Source organism: Alosa sapidissima, chromosome 4 (genome assembly GCF_018492685.1).
Source record: "Alosa sapidissima isolate fAloSap1 chromosome 4, fAloSap1.pri, whole genome shotgun sequence".
Classification (NCBI taxonomy): Eukaryota; Metazoa; Chordata; class Actinopteri; order Clupeiformes; family Clupeidae; genus Alosa; species Alosa sapidissima.
Window position 1 is genome coordinate 36,855,493 of NC_055960.1, and position 17,185 is coordinate 36,872,677.

General features: G+C 45.7%; 1 protein-coding gene across 1 annotated transcript; it reads left to right on the plus strand.

The window, feature by feature from the left end:
• Nucleotides 1-691: 691 nt before the first annotated feature.
• On the plus strand, nucleotides 692-14,983 carry ccdc3b (coiled-coil domain containing 3b). Its single transcript, XM_042090434.1, has 3 exons — nucleotides 692-1,578; nucleotides 8,879-9,053; nucleotides 13,172-14,983. Exons 1-3 carry the CDS (start codon nucleotides 1,223-1,225, stop codon nucleotides 13,442-13,444), a joined length of 804 nt encoding a protein of 267 aa, XP_041946368.1. The 5' UTR covers nucleotides 692-1,222; the 3' UTR covers nucleotides 13,445-14,983.
• The last annotated feature ends 2,202 nt before the right edge of the window (nucleotides 14,984-17,185 follow it).

Genomic DNA, 17,185 nt, shown 5'->3' on the forward strand with positions numbered 1-17,185 from the left:
ACAGTTTCCTCTACACCTGTCCATTCCTTTATTAAACAACCCATGGGAGGACTTAGACACAGTCAGTAGGCTTTAGCACCCAAGGAGTCTTCATCTTAACTGGTTTTGAAACAGCTCAGTCCTTTTTAACTCTCTGGATATGATTGGTTCCCCCCTTGGGCTGACTGTGCACAGGCTGTGCCTAATGTAGTCCTGAAGATTTAGACTCTTACTGTGTATCACCTCTGACCTGACCCTGAGGAATCGACTATCCAGAGGGGAGTCCACCCACCCCAGCCCATTTGGGCTCAACAAGCATGAAGGCATGATGATGCATGTTAAGAATGACTAGAAGGTCTGCAACACATTCATCTTACATAACGGAAATGTGTTCTCTCCAGTCCTACTGTATTTCGCCAGGGCTTTTCTGCAAATCATGATTGCTGAGATTATTCATGTGCACTTCTGCATTGTCAAAGTGTTACCATATGCAAACGGTTGTTCACTCCAAAACCACCTCCTAATAAAGGAACACGAAGAGGTGCAATTTCTGAGTGAACCTTTGCCAGCATGGCTAAGTAAGGTAACGGTAATTGCCCATAAAGTCCAGACGAAATACAGAATAACGAACTGCGCGCTGATGCAGGTGGTCTAATCAGAAGTAAGGCAATTTGTCTAAATATGTCATAGCATATTAGAGTTCATGCCATATTTATGCACGATCGTGACTTAAGACCATCTCTTATTAGTTGGATTAGTCGCTGTTGGGGGTGCTGAAAAAAACACACCATTGTGGTTATTAGCAGGACATCCGCCAGTCATTAGTGAGACTCATTTGTCGACGAGGCCTATCACGGTCTGCTAATGTGCACCTCCGTCGCAGCGCGCAGAGCCACATAGTTCAGTCTTCGAGACTAGGGATGAGCGAGCGCCGTGCGTAATACCACATCTCCAAAATCAGCGCAGCCGCTACGAGAGTGAGAAGCGAGGGGACAGAAATCCACATGGCACAATGAGCAGCTGTAGAATTATTCCATCTGTTTAAATGGAAAAGGCTTGACAAACGTGTCATTCTACTGCAACTTTTTGGCGAAGTCCGAGTTAACTTTAACGCACTGCTTACATGTTCCACTTTGAAGTGTTTGCACTGGGAATACGCGTCATCTCTGTGGCAAATTAAAAATAGCCCAAGGAATTTGTTTTCATTTGGGGCAATTGACGGAAACGCTAACCGCTGCAAGTCATGGATGCTTACTTGGCGCTAATATTTGCAACGTGCCTCGGCGGAGTATGGAGTTGTCAGCTTCCCCACGACTGGAGACCTCAAACCGAAGCGTGCAGAGCGGAGCTCGCCGAGATCATTGTCTTCGCAAAGGTCCTCGCCATCCACAAGGACTCGTACAGCCTTTACAACTATTTACCATGGCAGTATGACACGGATCTCTTCTTCTCTGCTGAAATCGAGTTACTTTGTGATCAAGCGTGGGGGAGCATGCTGGAGGTCCCGGCTGGTTCCAGGTTCAATGTCACTGGACTTGGTTACTTCCCCTGCTACTCTTACAGTGTCATCGAAAACAACTCCTATTACTTTTTTCTAAGGTAAGAGATTTTATTTAGTGATATTTAGTGATTTGGGGAAATCAGTTTTAATCAGAGGTATTTGAGTAATTCATTTGTCATCAGAGTTACATAATCTATAAAATATGCCCTGGAGCCTATGGCTCGTACTCATAGTAAGGCAATAACCACAGCATCATCAGTTCTGTGGACATCCTAGCCTACAGCATCCTACACCTTCTGTCATCGCCTGACAGTACAGTGCCCTTGACCACATGTGCAGTGACTTCATCTCTCAGTTTCATAACTTTTAAAGCCGGTGTCTAACTTTTCAGAACTACACCTTTGCTACAGAACTTTAAGTAGCTGTAAAAGAACCATCTGATGCAATATATTAGTTCATATGATATACCAAAGATGGATATAAGTTTGAATGTTTGACAGATTTAAAAGAGTTACAGTGTGGACTTTGTAGTGTTTCATAGACCATGCTATCTTTCATCACCTCGTCTTCTGAATGCATATACCTGTAATTATCAGTCTGCTCAAAGGCAACAGAGCCCGCTTTAAGTTTAAATATATGTTGAGATCCCATCTCTCTCCCTCACATCATTGTTCTCTCTCACACACACACTCTCTCTCTCTCTCTCTCTCTCTCTTTCCCTTTCCTTCACCCCCCCCCCCCACACACACACACACAGACACAGGAAGAGAGAGAGAGAGAAAGAGAGACTAACACACACACACACACACACACACACACATATTGTATCTCCACTGAGTCCCTGTTCAAGAGCAAGGCATACATTTACACAGACACACAGCTGGTTTAGGTTACTGGGTGAGTCCCAGTGCCAGACGTCTCTTAGGTTCTGTCCAAACATAGAACCCAATCCTTGCACCGGCCCTGCTCAGAAGGTCCTAATGAAGCCAGATCCAAACATAGAACCCAACCCTTGCACCGGCCCTGCTCAGACGGTCCTAATGAAGCCAGATCCAAATGCATGCTAATATGTCTCCGGCAGCGGAAGGGCTTGTGTTTCATTGCCCGAGTGAAACTATGAAACACTAGTTCACATGAATAAGAGCTCTTGCTGTGTCCAACCATGCAACTCTGGGGGGTCTCTCTCTGCTCTCTCATGGGACAGACCAGCCGTTGGCATCTGCATTCAGTCACAAGACAATTATTTAATTATTTTTTACATTAAAACAAGTGTGAGAAGTATACAGATGTATCTTATAAATAACACTACACCTCACAAGAGTCAACATTAACATTTCATCAAGGTAATAGTATACACATTCCTGCATATATACACTTTTCTGTCATAAATGTCTCCCAAAAAGCTGTTTCTAACCACATAATTTATGCTTGATTGTTATACATGGCCATTAAGTTCTCTTTCAGTTTCAGTCTGATCTCATTCCCTTTGATTTTGTTTGATTTCTCTTCCATGTCATTCTGCCTCATAGAGACTTATTATTACAGTAAAACATTCTTTGTAATATCCAGTTGTGCTCTGCCATATGAGAAGTACTTCTTATATTTATTACAATGTCAGGGACCACATGGAGCGAGTATGGGAAATCTGCCCTAGAAAGACATGGACAGTATTATTGTCCCTCTTAAAATAACACCTCATTAATACGAATGATGGGATATAAGGCTGATAGTTTTTTCTGTCAAGGTTCATAATTGGATGACTTATGCAACACAAATTACACAAGTTATTTGAAGTTATTTGTTAGTGGTCCTAAAGGAGACCCTGATCTCCTCCTTCCTGGTTTGGAAATGTGAGTCATGGTTTTGGAGTTGCGGGTAACTTGATAGTTTGGTGGGATCATTCAGAAAGCACTCATCACTCAGAAGATAACCAGATGGTAATATTTATGACAAATGATGGCTGCTGGTGAAAGTCAGCACAATTCAACATGATTGAAATTGTTGTAGACATGCTCTCAGTGTCTCAGCGACCATAGCACGCCACTTCTCACACACACACACATGCACACACACACACACGCAGGCACGCACACATACACACACATACAAACACACTCATGCACACACACACACACACACACACACAAGCATGCACACACGCACACAGACAGACACACACTTCATAATGCCTGTGATGACACTAAAAGCTGCATAACAATAGAGTTCAAATCCTGTTCCCCAAAAATGTCCCATTTGTTTTTCTGTGTTGAGTTCAAATGAGGACTCCAAATGGCAGCCAGCCTCTGATGAGAGAGTCATGGTGACAGGATGCCACCACTGGATCAGTTTCACGACGGCCTGGAGCAGCAGTCCTCAGGAGTGACACACTGCTGTTTCCTGGACAGATACACCCGCTCATGGGCATCAATTTCCTCCGCAGTCTCACTCACCACCTGTCACAGGCGCTTACACGAGGTGCAACAGACCATGCAAGTCTATAATGAAGCCTCAAATTTTACCCTGACTTGCTTCTCAGTTTGTTGAAATGTGTGCTTTTGTCGGATAGCCGAAAGCACTTGCATGGACATCGATTGCTTGATATGATTGCTTTCATTTGGAAATGGGTGAACGCAACCACCTACAGTGCAACTTGCACACAGTAGACCTGCCAGACACTGCTGGTGGCAAGGAAGTGGCAGTGAAAAAGCATCAAGTGCATTCCCTGCTGACATGATTACAGGGCGTGTAACTTTCCTGTCGCCCAAGGGCAGCCAACCTCAGAGAGCAGGAGTTCCCGCTCAGAGAGCAACTGCCACTCAGAGGACAGTCTGAGATAAACCTGACTGACTGTGTTAGGGCCCTTATCCAGCCAACGCTGAGCAACAGCAAAGTAGACCACCCGTTCAAGGGGAACTAGACTTGCGCTGACATGCAAAGATGACGCTGTGTCCTCTTGCCTGATCATGATCGTTAAGGACCTGGTAAAGTTTGTTTGTGTGCGCGTATGTGTGTGTGTAGGTTTTGTTTTGTTTTCTTGGTCTAGTTTTCCGTCACCACACAGATAACTCTGAAGCCACCCCCGTGAGTTCGTGTCAAGGCATTCCACCCCGAAAGCTCACCACAGTGAGCTGAGCTCCAGGGTGGTCCCTAAGCCAAGTAAAACATGGCTGCTGATTTTGGAGGAGGCTGATGTTATAAACAAGCAGGCGGAGGTGTGTGTGCATGCAGGAGGAGGTGTGTGTGCGAGCAGAAGGAGGTGTGTGTGCATGCAGGAGGAGGTGTGTGTGCAAGCAGGAGGAGGTGTGTGTGCATGCAGGAGGAGGTGTGTGTGCATGCAGGAGGAGGTGTGTGTGCATGCCTAATTGTTTCAGCAGAGGCCCTGAGGATCCCTGCTGTCAGTCGGCCTGCATTGTTCTGTACGAGTTGAAAGAGAGCTTGCCTGGACATCGCCCTGATGGGGCTAACTTTTCCTAGTGGTCTCCCACCACCATCCTAACCCCTTCCCTCACCCCTAGGACGCCCGGGGCTCCGATTACGGCCCCGAGAGTCTTGGTATTACAACCCTCCTTAAATATTAGGGGGCTCATTAACTCAAGAGCCAACGAGATAAACATAGAGATCGGGATACACAAAGAAGTTCCCTGTGACACATGAAAGCAAGCAAGGACCAGCTTTAGGTAAACAGCCAGCTCGGGATTCACAAAGCACTTTACTGTGGTGCGGTGGTCATCCGAGAGGCTCTTAAATGCGACCGGTTGGTCGGCGTCTAATCTGAGGACCGGTGTCATTAAGCTTTTTACGGTGCAGCCGGCCTCGTGCTCCGACTCGCTGCATTGTTCTCGTTGTTGCTCGCCTTGCGCTGCTGCTCCCCAGTCAGTTCTCCTGAGTCAGCAAGCAAGTGTTGAAAATGTTTCCACCGGAGTCTCTCTCTCTCTTTCTCCCATTTCCTGTGCAACGGCTCCAAGCCCCCCCCCCCCCCCCCCCCCTTCTCCACACAATCAATCACAGGAGGTAGAGCCCAGACAGGACACTGGGGGAGATTAACATGGAAAAATACGGCTGTTAGTGCCCCCACATGTTGTGGACGCGAGAGCTATAGGGGCCTAACATGCTGCGCCCGACGGGCTCTGACTGACCTGCTCACGCGCTCGTCTCAAGGGGGCATTCGCGTGTGGCGTTGGCATAACTCAAGCACAGAGAAGAAGAAGATGTGCGTTTCGGATGAAGTCATGCTAGCTTCAGGTATTCATACGCGTCTGCCTAAAACAGGAGACCCAAGAGAGAGTCTATCTGCGCATTAGTAAATCACAGCCGACAGAGACGCTAGAGAAATGCATGACCATTGACTACTGTGCTTTACTGTCATTTGTCTTGCTCTTATGGTTTTCCACTGCTGAACATGTCACTCTTGGTGAGTGTCCCAGCTGGGACACCCTCTGGATGCCTCCCCACAACCTCGTAAGTGCTTTGTGGGAACTATCTCAGCCTTGAGCCGAATGAGGCAGCTGGTTCCAGTTTTGCAGGACAAATCTCACCAGTCGGATGATCAAAAAAAAAAAGCAAGAAATAGGAGTAAAGCTGCATGGAAACATTAATTAAAGCAGTATGCTCTTGGCTAAACATGGCTTGATAGGGGCCTGGGGATTTCTCAGAATGAACATGAGCACTGAGGAACTACAGGGTCTACTTTGCAACCTTTCCTGGAAGCCATTAGGTCTCGCAAAACAGAATAATGCCTGTTCACCCAACTCCTATGCTGTCATGCATTCACTGGGCTGCTGCATGCTAACAAAAGCAGTGTTTTCCTTAAGACCGAGAGAGAGAGAACAAGAGAGACAGAGAGAGAGAGCATGAAAGCATATTTTGTTGAAACACTTCCTGTAAAAGTGTGAGAAACAATGCACTGGTAATGTCGGGTCCCCATCACCATCACCACTGTAAAGACCAGTGGCCTGCCCAAGATGAGACCCAGGGACAACAGAAGAGTTCCTTTGGCTGCTCTTCCTCTACAGCACCTCTGGTGAGTGCCAGGGAGCGCACACACGTTTCCCATGATGTGATCTCATTAGTGTCTCGCTACCTCCCTGCACAGCATGAAACAAAGAGGCTTTGGAATACCCTGATCCTTTCCAAACGTAACATGCAGTCACATCCCATTCAACTCCCAACTCCCACCCAACCCCATCTCTCTCTCTCACACACACACTCTCTCTCTCTCTCTCACACACACACACTCTGCCTGTTTCACACTCTTCTCTCTCTTCCTCTTCTGTCTCTTTCTCCACACGCACACTGACCTCCCATTGCCTGTGCTTACATTCCAAAGCTGCTGTCTGTCAACATTATCAGTGACCCCATGTTGTGCTGATATATAAACCCACCCTGAGAACACCAAGCTGGCGTTTTTTTTATTTATAAAACATGTAAAACATACACCTACGGACCTTATATAAACAAATCACACAACAATGCATACTGTTTTACATGCACTCTGCTCTCGCTGTACGGTGATGGGCGACTGCCTCTTGTGCGTCTCGTTTCGCACATCATCGGATATCACTCACAGTTTCCACTCAGAATGGAAGCACGGGGGCCTTTTTCTTTCCCTCTTTGAGCTAGGCCCTTTGGCATCACCGTGAACAGACACATGGGCTTGTGTGACACGGGGAGAATCACAAGGGAGTGTTTGATGTTCCTCATAGGAGAGAAGACATCAGATCCAGATGAGCGTGCAGCTCCAACGGCCATGCCTCGTCCACAGGCTGCTCAATAGCTCTATAGCACCCCATAGATAGATGGGATCCAGGTGGAGAACTTCCCCTACAGGAGACTATTCATACCACAACGCTTTCAATGGACAGGGCTCTTCCCCCATTACTCCCCTTTATTGACTGTGTCAAGAGTGCTTGTTATGGCTGCTCCTCAGTGAAGGTTTTTTATGTCTGATTAATTGTTTGATTGCGGCTGCAATAACAAGCGTTTATCAGACGAGGGGAGTAATTTGTTTGAGGCCGAGACAATTTCCTTCCTTCCACTTTCGACGCGGCTCCGGGTGTGATCTCACCCTCCCTCCGGCCCACTTCTCAGGTACAGACCTGAGCAATCTGCGTGTAGAACAACACCGATTTCCCCTCTCTGTCCGTCTGAGCCGGTCCACATGCACAGGATGATTGCGGCAAAAACAGCGGCTGGCTATTAGGAGTACAGTTCCCTGTCATCAGCCGAGCGCAAACAAGAACTATGGGCTTCTTTTTTTTTGGGGGGGGGGGGCTCACGGCTCCGGGGCCTGGGGCTTCTCCTGGAGCTGAAACTGCAGCTGGCGGCCAGCCAAAGCCCACAGCGGAGAGAGAAAGGAGCAGAAACCTTTAACGAGAGGCCAACGAAATGAGCTTTCATTTCCCTCCTTTGTGCCAGCGTAACCATGGTTTTTGCATTAATATTTCTGTTGCCACCCTCCAAAAACTTTGATAACAGACTTCCCCTCATTTCCGTCTCCCGCCGGGAGCTCCGTGCGAGAAACAGACAAAGAGAGAGAGAGAGAGAAATAATAGGAGAGAGACAGTGAGAAGAGAGAGAGCAAGAGGTAGAGTGAGAGGGCAAGACATAGAGAGAGAGGCCTGAGAATCAGAAGCCTGCAGCCACAGAAACCTGGCAGGGGCTGCGATTCACACACCAGTGCAGAGATTTATTAACTGAGAGCACAGTCTCTCACAAACAAATGTACACACATACATAGAGAGAGAGAGAAAGAGAGAGGTTAGGGAGAGAGACTTAGCATCGAAGGTTAAAGACTCCAGTGAGTTTCAAGTTTGCAGTTCCTATAACGTTGTCCAAAGGGACCACTGGCAAAGAACAAGGAAGGCCACAGGTCAGATTGATCTTGGATGGAGTTAAACTAGGGGAACTGGTGCACAGGGTTGTCCACAGGGTGCTTTTCCTTGACAGAACATTTTCTTCCTTTAGCTACTGAACCAGCCAAAGGCCTGTCAGATTGTTCTCTGATCTACAGAAATGCAGAAAAGTGATGTTTGTTCTGTCGGTGTTTTAACTTACCATGTTCCCCCTCGAAGCATTTCTTCAAAGGTGATTTTGAAGGCCACACGGAAGAGAAGTTATAGTCATGCCACTAGTGATGTCTACCGCATAAGAATGATGTTTAGATTTATGATCTCCAATTAAGTCTCTGCAGTGAGGGCCAACCTTTATTGATTTGTCAAATTCCTGAACAGAGAACATATTTGAAGATTATTTGACAGCTCATGATTCTCTGTGGTGTGCAGCATGTTCTAGCAGTGAGTTGCCCTAAGGCTGTGCTGTGAGTCCTCTGTGAAATGCTAATGCCTTTCCATTTTGCCTGCAGTTGTTTGTAACTCCAAAGTGTCTTGTTGTTCCTTTCAGGATGGATGAGAACTACAGCATCATCCCCCACGGCGTCAACTTCCAGGACCCCATTTTTCCGGACACGGCTGAGAACCACCGCATGTTCGCCAGCCTCTTCCAGTTTGCCAACTGCACCGTCGGCACCCAGGTGCACCAGTACACACCTGAGTGGGAGGCCCAGGAGGACAGCAGGGTAAGCAGCGTGCTCTCATGCCCCTCAACACCACTGTCCACACCTGGGAGAGAGGACCATACCACTAGCCTTACGTAGCCTTATAGCCACATAGCTAGCCTTAGGTAGCTTTATAGCCACATAGCTAGCCTTTGGTAGCCTTATAGCCACATAGCTAGCCTTAGATAGCCTTATAGCCACATAGCTAGCCTTAGGTAGCCTTATAGCCACATAGCTAGCCTTAGGTCAGATTACAAGAACTCGGACTATATCCAGAAATTAACTTGTGCATGGCAAGTGTGGGGAATAGAGACATGACAGGTGGGGCGCCATGAACAGGAGAAAACGTGTATTTTTGTGCCTATCTTTATTAATGCATTTCTTTTTCATTCATACATTGAAAACAAAACAGCCATAATATTCTGTCATTACCATTTTGCTGGGGTGATGGTGTCAGGTGGAGCTTGAAAATTCCCCACTTCCAAAGTGGGGAATGATGGAAAAAGTTTGAGAACCACTGCTCTGGGTGAAACCATTTGGTTCACTTTCTATCATGGAACATGTACACAATAGGTCCATTTAGAGATAAGTGTTGAAACAGCTTGCTGCATACTTGTTGCTCCCTAGCCTTCAGTGAAGTATCCCCTGCCAATATCTTGTCCTTGCTGTTCTCTTCAATGACTAGCAAGCTGGATTGACCCCTTCCTTTCATGCCAGAGTGCGTTTGGAGTGATTCAGAGTTCACATGAACGAGAGCTTCTCTCCATTGAGGATGAGTCATGAGTACTTTCTCCATCGCAGAGAGTAAAAATTAGGTCAATTTAATAAACATCAAAGAAACTTCAAAGAACTGAACTCCTGGCTTCAGACCTCTAATTGTGGAGACGGTAAAGGCAGAGGTTCTTGTGGTTTGGTGGAGCACAGTTTATAGCCTTTAGTTAGGCGTCCATACTGACGTCTTCTGAATAAGGTGAAGTAGACTACAGAGAGAAGCTTACACTATTTTTAATGGTCCTTTGGTGTCTAGGAGAATGCTTTGTGACGAGACCTCCGATCCTGAGGATAAACATAGCTCCGTTTCACTGACTCGAGCTGTCACCTGCTCTTTCATGTGCTTGGCAGGCCAGTTGGCTTGGGAGGACGGAGAGGAAAGTTTCTGTCGGCTGTGAGAAAGGGAGCGTGTGCTCTGCTCGCCGGATTCCTGTGTTCTTGATTGAGTACACTTAATGGAGTGCAGTACCGGAGGACTCAAAGCTGTCATTCTCAGGGTCTGCTTCTCGCTGCTATTGTTGTGGCAGATGTGAAGGTTTTAGAGTAATCCCTGTGTTGTAATTGGCAGTGTTGTGACTGCACTCAGCAGATTTTAATTAGTGGCCAGATGTGAGATGGGGACGTGTGCGTCCGGTCTGGACATCTCATCAGACAACTGGGTTTTATTTTGTGCTTTGTTGTGTGTTATTGTTCAAGATGTATTCGCAAGTGAACAAATTAAACTAGAAAATAGATGGGAAAATAGCAATGGAACTATATGTACCATTCTAGGAGAATCCACACCCACACACACAAATTATACCTCATCTAATGCAGGGGTTATGCATGCAGTTTGTGGGCATTTCAAAATAACTTAAGCATGGTTCCTATCATTGTGTCTGAGTTAAACACTGCAACATCATCGTAGACTACATTATGGAATCAAGCTGTGTGCTTTTATTGAAATTAATAAATCATTGCGGATCAAGCCTGCGTTCCTTCTTCTGACCTTGTAATTTATGTCAGCGGCTGGTTTCAATCCCAGGCAAACTGCACATGCAAGGGTTCTGTCACACTAATGGAATACGAATGGCATACATTTACATAAATGACCATGTTTCAGCTCAAATCTGTAATCAGCAGGAATGGCAAGACAGGGCAGACGTCATTCCAATGGCTGAACTCATAGCAGGGCTCAGCTGCGCCCAGGGCCAAGTGCAGTAGATGGAAAGCTGGGGAGCTCTCAGTGCTGCTGGCCTTGTCTGTGCATTAGGAGGCAGACTGTGCACAGGCAGTGCTAAGCAAGCAGGCAGACCAGACAGGCGGCATGTGAGATTTATGTGTTTGGTGCTAATTGGAGACTTCTGCTGAATCGGCTTAGACTCACAGAGGATGCACAAGCAAACACCAAATAGTGCAGTGACATGATTTCCCTCACAGCTACTTAGAAGTTAGAACTGCAGTGGGTCTATATAAAATTCTATATAATGGGTAATTTATCCAATTCTGTTCTGCTCAATATCCACCAGACATCTGGAAGAGAAAATGAGGGGGGCGGGGAATACAGGCTATCCAGAAATAAATGTTAATTGGTTTTAATCTAGTAAGAGGATGTTCACGGTATAATGTTCCCTTCGGCAGCCTGATATTTACCAAATGAAATGATCCAACCCCAACATGTTTTCATCAGCTTTTGTCTGGATGTGTTATCTCCCAACTGAAATCAGATCACTAAACAGGCAGACCAGCCCATGGCCCTGTCAGGGGCTGGCCAGGTGGCCATGTGGATGCAGATGAATAGATCTGACGCAAGGGCACCAACTCCTGCCACGGCCCATTAACCCAAAGAATTCCTACACAAAAGCTGGAGTGTCAAGCTCCACGCAGCCTAGTCCAAATCAATCACATGTATACAGGAGATGGAGAGATTCCATCACAGGGGGTGGTGAGGGCCTTTGAAATGAAATACCTCCTCCTCCATTCACAAACAGGATCTCGCTGCTCATCTCTTTGCTAAATGAGCGCATGTGTTGTTTTAGCTTCCTAATCTACCTCATCTCAAACATACAAACGTACAGTAAGTGGAAGAATGCAGTGTCAGAAAGCCATGTAAGATGGCATGATGTTAGCATTTCTCCGTCTCCTCATGATTGTGTCAGATGTTTGTGTTCTTATATCTCTGTCACACAGTTGGCAGAAGGAACTTAGACGGAAGCATTGAAAGCTTGGTCTGGAATAGGCAGACGTGGGGGGGATCATCTGGGGGTGATTTTAAAGCCAGATCCAGGCTTCACTTAGGAAGAACACATGCCAGGATGTTCTCTGCATGGATCCAAGCATGGAGCAGCATGAACTAAGTCACCAACCGTGCCGCCTGGGGAAGGGATGGAGACCTGCTTTTAACAGTATCTCTCGTATCAACTTTAATTTCCCTAAGATCAGCAGGCTGCTCTTCTGAATGTAAAAACACTGCTTCAGTGTCTCCAAAAATGTCTAAATGGGATGCCTCTTCTGGGTCCATGTTGCCCATGCCTCAGGCCACAGGCATGCATGCTAGCAGCCGGGATGAGAGAAAAGAATGAAACATTTTACTTGCAGCCCACTCAAAAGAAGTCCTCCTAAAATCTGCAGAAAAATATGGCCTTTTCTCTTCCCAAACAAACGAGGAACATTCCCCTCATTAGTCTTCAGCCCATCCAGTCATGGCTCAGATCCTTTAGGGTTATTATTAGGGTTAAGCATTCTTTCAGGAAATGACCACTGTTTATTACATTGAACCACGAAAACCATTTGAATGTGAGACCTCAATTGGCCTTTGCTACTCTGTTCTCACTGGATGCTTCTCTTTACTTTGGGGATCAGGTTGCAGCTCTTCCTCGCAGGGCAACACCTGACCTTACTATAAATGAGTTTGCTAGACACTTAAGAGGAAACATATGAAGAGTAATCACCCACCAAAACATAGTGGATTGAATTTCAAAAGGTTAGCATGTGATTGCTGACGTGAGAGAGCTAAGATCACTGCATCAAGACTTTGAGAAGTGAAGTGAATCTCATCCATCTCAGCCAAAAATAGTGCAATAAATTTGCTATAAAAATAAAATACAATACAATGGAATAAACTTAATATACTGTAGGCTCAAAGGTGCTTGATACCTCAGAGAAAATGGGCAGTGTCTCTTTTAAAATGCAGACATCTAGTTTGATTTAGCATTTTAAAAAATGAATGACTTTTTATTTGGCTTGTTTTATGAATTGTGCTTAACACCCTTTTGAGATGATTGACCCATGATACAAAGAGATAGCTGGCTGTTTAGTCAAGAATCTGTCAGCGGCCGCCTCACTGCTTCTGTGTCTGCTCACTCTACGACTTCTTTGGTCCCTTTCAGCTCCTCTGCTCCACGGTCCAGAAGGCGCTCTTCGAGGAGGAGGAGCGGGTCAAGACGCTCTCGCAGAAGGTTAAGGTCCTGGAGAAGGCCAACAACCATCTGAGGGACAAGGTGAAGAACATGAAACGCCTCCTGCGGCAGGCCAAGCGCGAGACCAAGGACCAGACGCTCCTGATCAAACAGCTGCACGAGGAGTCTCCGCACCCGCAGCAGGAGACCAACCAGGACCAGAAGCCCTCTCTCAAGATGATCCCCAAGAAGATGAAGAGCTAAGCAGCTGCCCCTGCGCCACGGCACACCCCTCAGCACTGGGCTTTCCCGTCTGTACATACACAACATAGGAGTCAGCAAACCAGTCATAGGATGAACATGCTGATTAGCAAAAGTGATGAGTAGTGTTTTTAAAAAAGTCCTCAGATTTCACTGATAAACAGAATTCTATAAGGATGCATAATACAATCCATCGGAAACCACACAGGTTACAGTGCAGTACTACCCAGTGAGCCTCACAAGTTATTTTAGGAAATTCCACACTGTATGTAGTTGCAGCAGTACATAGACATAAACATACAGATACATAAACATAAAATATGTACAGTACATAACATTTGTACAGTTCACAGTGCAGTACATTTTACGAGCACTAACCCTACTGCATATCTTCACAATATGAAGCACATAAGCTACACTATGAAAATCCATGATCTGACCAATCTCACCGCACAGACACAATGTTAATGTCTTTGTGAAACGCAGGAGACGTAAAGCGAGGGTGACTGCTCAGATTACGTGTTTCTTGATCTCAGTTCAAAATGAGTCTCAAGCTCGCGCTTCACCAGAGATACACACTGGTAACCTAATTCCTTTTCTATTATATAAGAAAGAGCATGCTGGGAACCTGGTCGAGATCCAGGCCCTGATTTTACCTCCCCCAACCCCCTGCGGTTAGGAGCGGCCTATCAGGCCTTCTGGCCAGGCCCTGGTGCCCACCCTCCTGGGTTGGCTGTAATGAGCTGGACTTGTTGGCCCTGTGTTGACAGGCCATTGCTTCCGCACATTGCATCAGTGCTTCCTAGGGCCCTGATCTGGCATACCTGCTCCTGTTGACATGGTTTCCCAGCATGCATCTGGTGCTTTTACCCAGCCAGGTGCCATTCTGGACACAGCAGGTGACATTCCCGTAAACCTGTGGGTTTGCAGGGTACCATGTAATGCCTTAGTCTCTGTTGCACAAAATGCACATGCTATGCCAAGACAGTAGCATTTCTTAACATTTAAATGTTCAGAGATTGAATTGGTCTTTTTTAATTTAGACCGTGTGCCGAAAAATATATGAAACGGCAGTTCAAACCAAGACAAATATTGATTCCAATTCAAAGAGGTCATCCACGGCTTTAGTTTTCATTAGTTTTGTGAAGGGAGAAATCTTCCTGGTTGGCCTGCATTTATATTGGGTATTTCATTTACAGCATAGTACTTACTGGATTCTATTTACTGAGAGTTACTTTTTTTGAAATAAGCTCCCAACATGCATTATCTGATTCCAAAATTGTGTGGGCTGGTGTTTTTTGTCATACTTTACTGAGTTAAAATTGTGTTTATTTGAGAATAGGGTGCTGAGCACTCACAAAATGCAACCACTACTCAATGAGGCGTGTTATGCTATTCCAACATGTTCCAAAATTGGGACCATTTCTCCTCTCATTTGGCTTTTATATGTAAAGCATCACACATACAGTATGTTTTTGTATCCTCATATATAGTCTTATGTATGGTAATACCGTTTTGAATAAATTACTTTGTAACTAGTTGTATGAACATTCATTGTCTTTTCTGTTCACTGCTTTGATGATTACATATAAAACTTCAAGACACTAAAACTAAATTGGCAGATATATAAATACACCATACATTGAAAACTTTAGCTAAGTTTGTTTATTGTTTTATGTATAGTTTCTTTTCCTAAATATATTTTGAATCTTCACTTCTTCATATGTATGAATGAATGGGCGTTGTTCCCAACCCTAGGTCTGTTATGCCAAAATACCTTCACTCCCTTCTGGATGATGTTTTGATTAACCTCCGGGGCAAATTTGCTCATTTTTACAGCATCTCCTGTGCCTTCGGCTTTCATAAAAGCGCCTCTCTGAGGAGGCGTGTGTTTATCCTGCAGTCGTAATCACATTTGATCATTGTCCATCCTCCGTCCTCTGCTTCATCTGGTTTTTTTGGACGCTGACAACAGGCTCAAACAGCCCTCCCGAGGAGCGGTTCAGATGGATCAAGAGAAAATAAAACATGTCCCCCAGATTACCACCCATTTTTTCCCGAGCTCCGGGGGACAGAGTGATGGGAGATAGGATCAGATGTGCTTCCTGCGTCAGCCAACATGCTTTCACCAGAGAGGCCAGATGAGATGAGAGATTGGTTCCATGTCACTTACAAGAAAACTTGGGAAACTCACTTCCAAGCTCCATTCTTTCTCTCCAAAACGGAGAACTTGAAAAGGGAGAACTTAACTACTGTGCTTATAAATCTGTGTGGTTGGCTCCATTCATACATTCTCTGAAATGTGCAGGTCCAAGTTGCAATCTGCACAGCCACTCATCAAGCCACTTCTTACATATTTTGTCCTTATTGATGAGGGTGAGAGATTGCTTTGGCGTTCAGGACTACTGAGTATGGTCGTGCCGTGTGGTGCAGAGCCAGCCAGTCATTTTTGTGCGAGAGAAAAGATTAAAAATAGTTCCCTCAGATTGTGACCTCCCGTAACGGTGTTCTGTACAAAGCTGGCTATACGCTCCAATTGTATTTTTCAAATCTGGAATTCTCTTGGCAGACAGAACCCTATAAAATTTTTCAACACTGTTTCCAGGGGAGAATTGGACCCAATCTATTCCATATGGGTCTTGTGTGTCTGCCCATAAAAAGACAAGGGGACATAGGAACAAATGAAACTTTAAATGATCTTTTTAAGACACCGTTTACAATGTGTTCCTGATCAAGTAGAAGCAGTGATATCACAGCAGCTATATAAGATTGTTAAGTGCTACGGACATTTATGGCTTTGCTCCATATATTACTCCATACCTTATTTTTTTTGGTGTGTGTTGGAGAGGGGGGCGGTCTGGCTTGACCTCCAATTGGGGGACAGCTATAGAATACTTCTTCACCCTGCACTCCTCAAAAAAAAAAAAACATTTCTACATCACAGCAGCAGCCCCTGAACAGGAATCTGTCATAGCGCAATGGACATGGTCCAAAGATGATATACACACACAGCCTTTTCAACATAAACCGTGTACATGCGCAAGCTGCAAAACAGATGTGCGACCGAGAGACGGCACGGCTGCGTTGTGGTGGTCCTACCCGGTGCATTTCGGCTAATCACAGACACGACTTTGTTTGTTTTTATTTGCAGTTGCTCTTTTTTGACCCTCTTATTCCTTATTGGGGATGCGGTGAGTCTTTCATTTACGGATTTCTCAGAATGATAAAAGGAATATGGATGGGCCTAGTGTGGATCATTCAATCTTCCCGCTGGCAATAAAAGAGGGTGAAAGAATTTTCTGCTTAAAAAAGTAAAAAGAAACATTGGTTGGGGGGAAAGAGAGAGTTCAGCCAAGACCACAACAGCATAAAGTAGCTGAAGTCACAGCAGTATTACTTTAATCTAGCTAGTCCTGTCTTTGTGTTTCTGTCTCTCAGGCCGTGTGTGTGTGTGTGTGTTTGGGCTAAATCTGCCCAAATAATGTGTGAGAGAGACGACCAGAAACACTAATCTCCCCCCGACGTGCCAGAGCTCAGCGAGGGATCCACAGAGGGCTGCCCTGGTCTCGGCTGCAGACCGTCCGTCGAGCAGGCCCCTCTTGACGGGCAGCAAAGTCTCGGACTCCCCTGCGCTCCATTCCCGCTGGCCGGTAATCACTCAGATATGTATCGTGACAGCCAACGATTCCCTTCCTCAACGGAGGAATTTCACCTCCCTGGCGGCTCCAGATAATAATTGTTCTA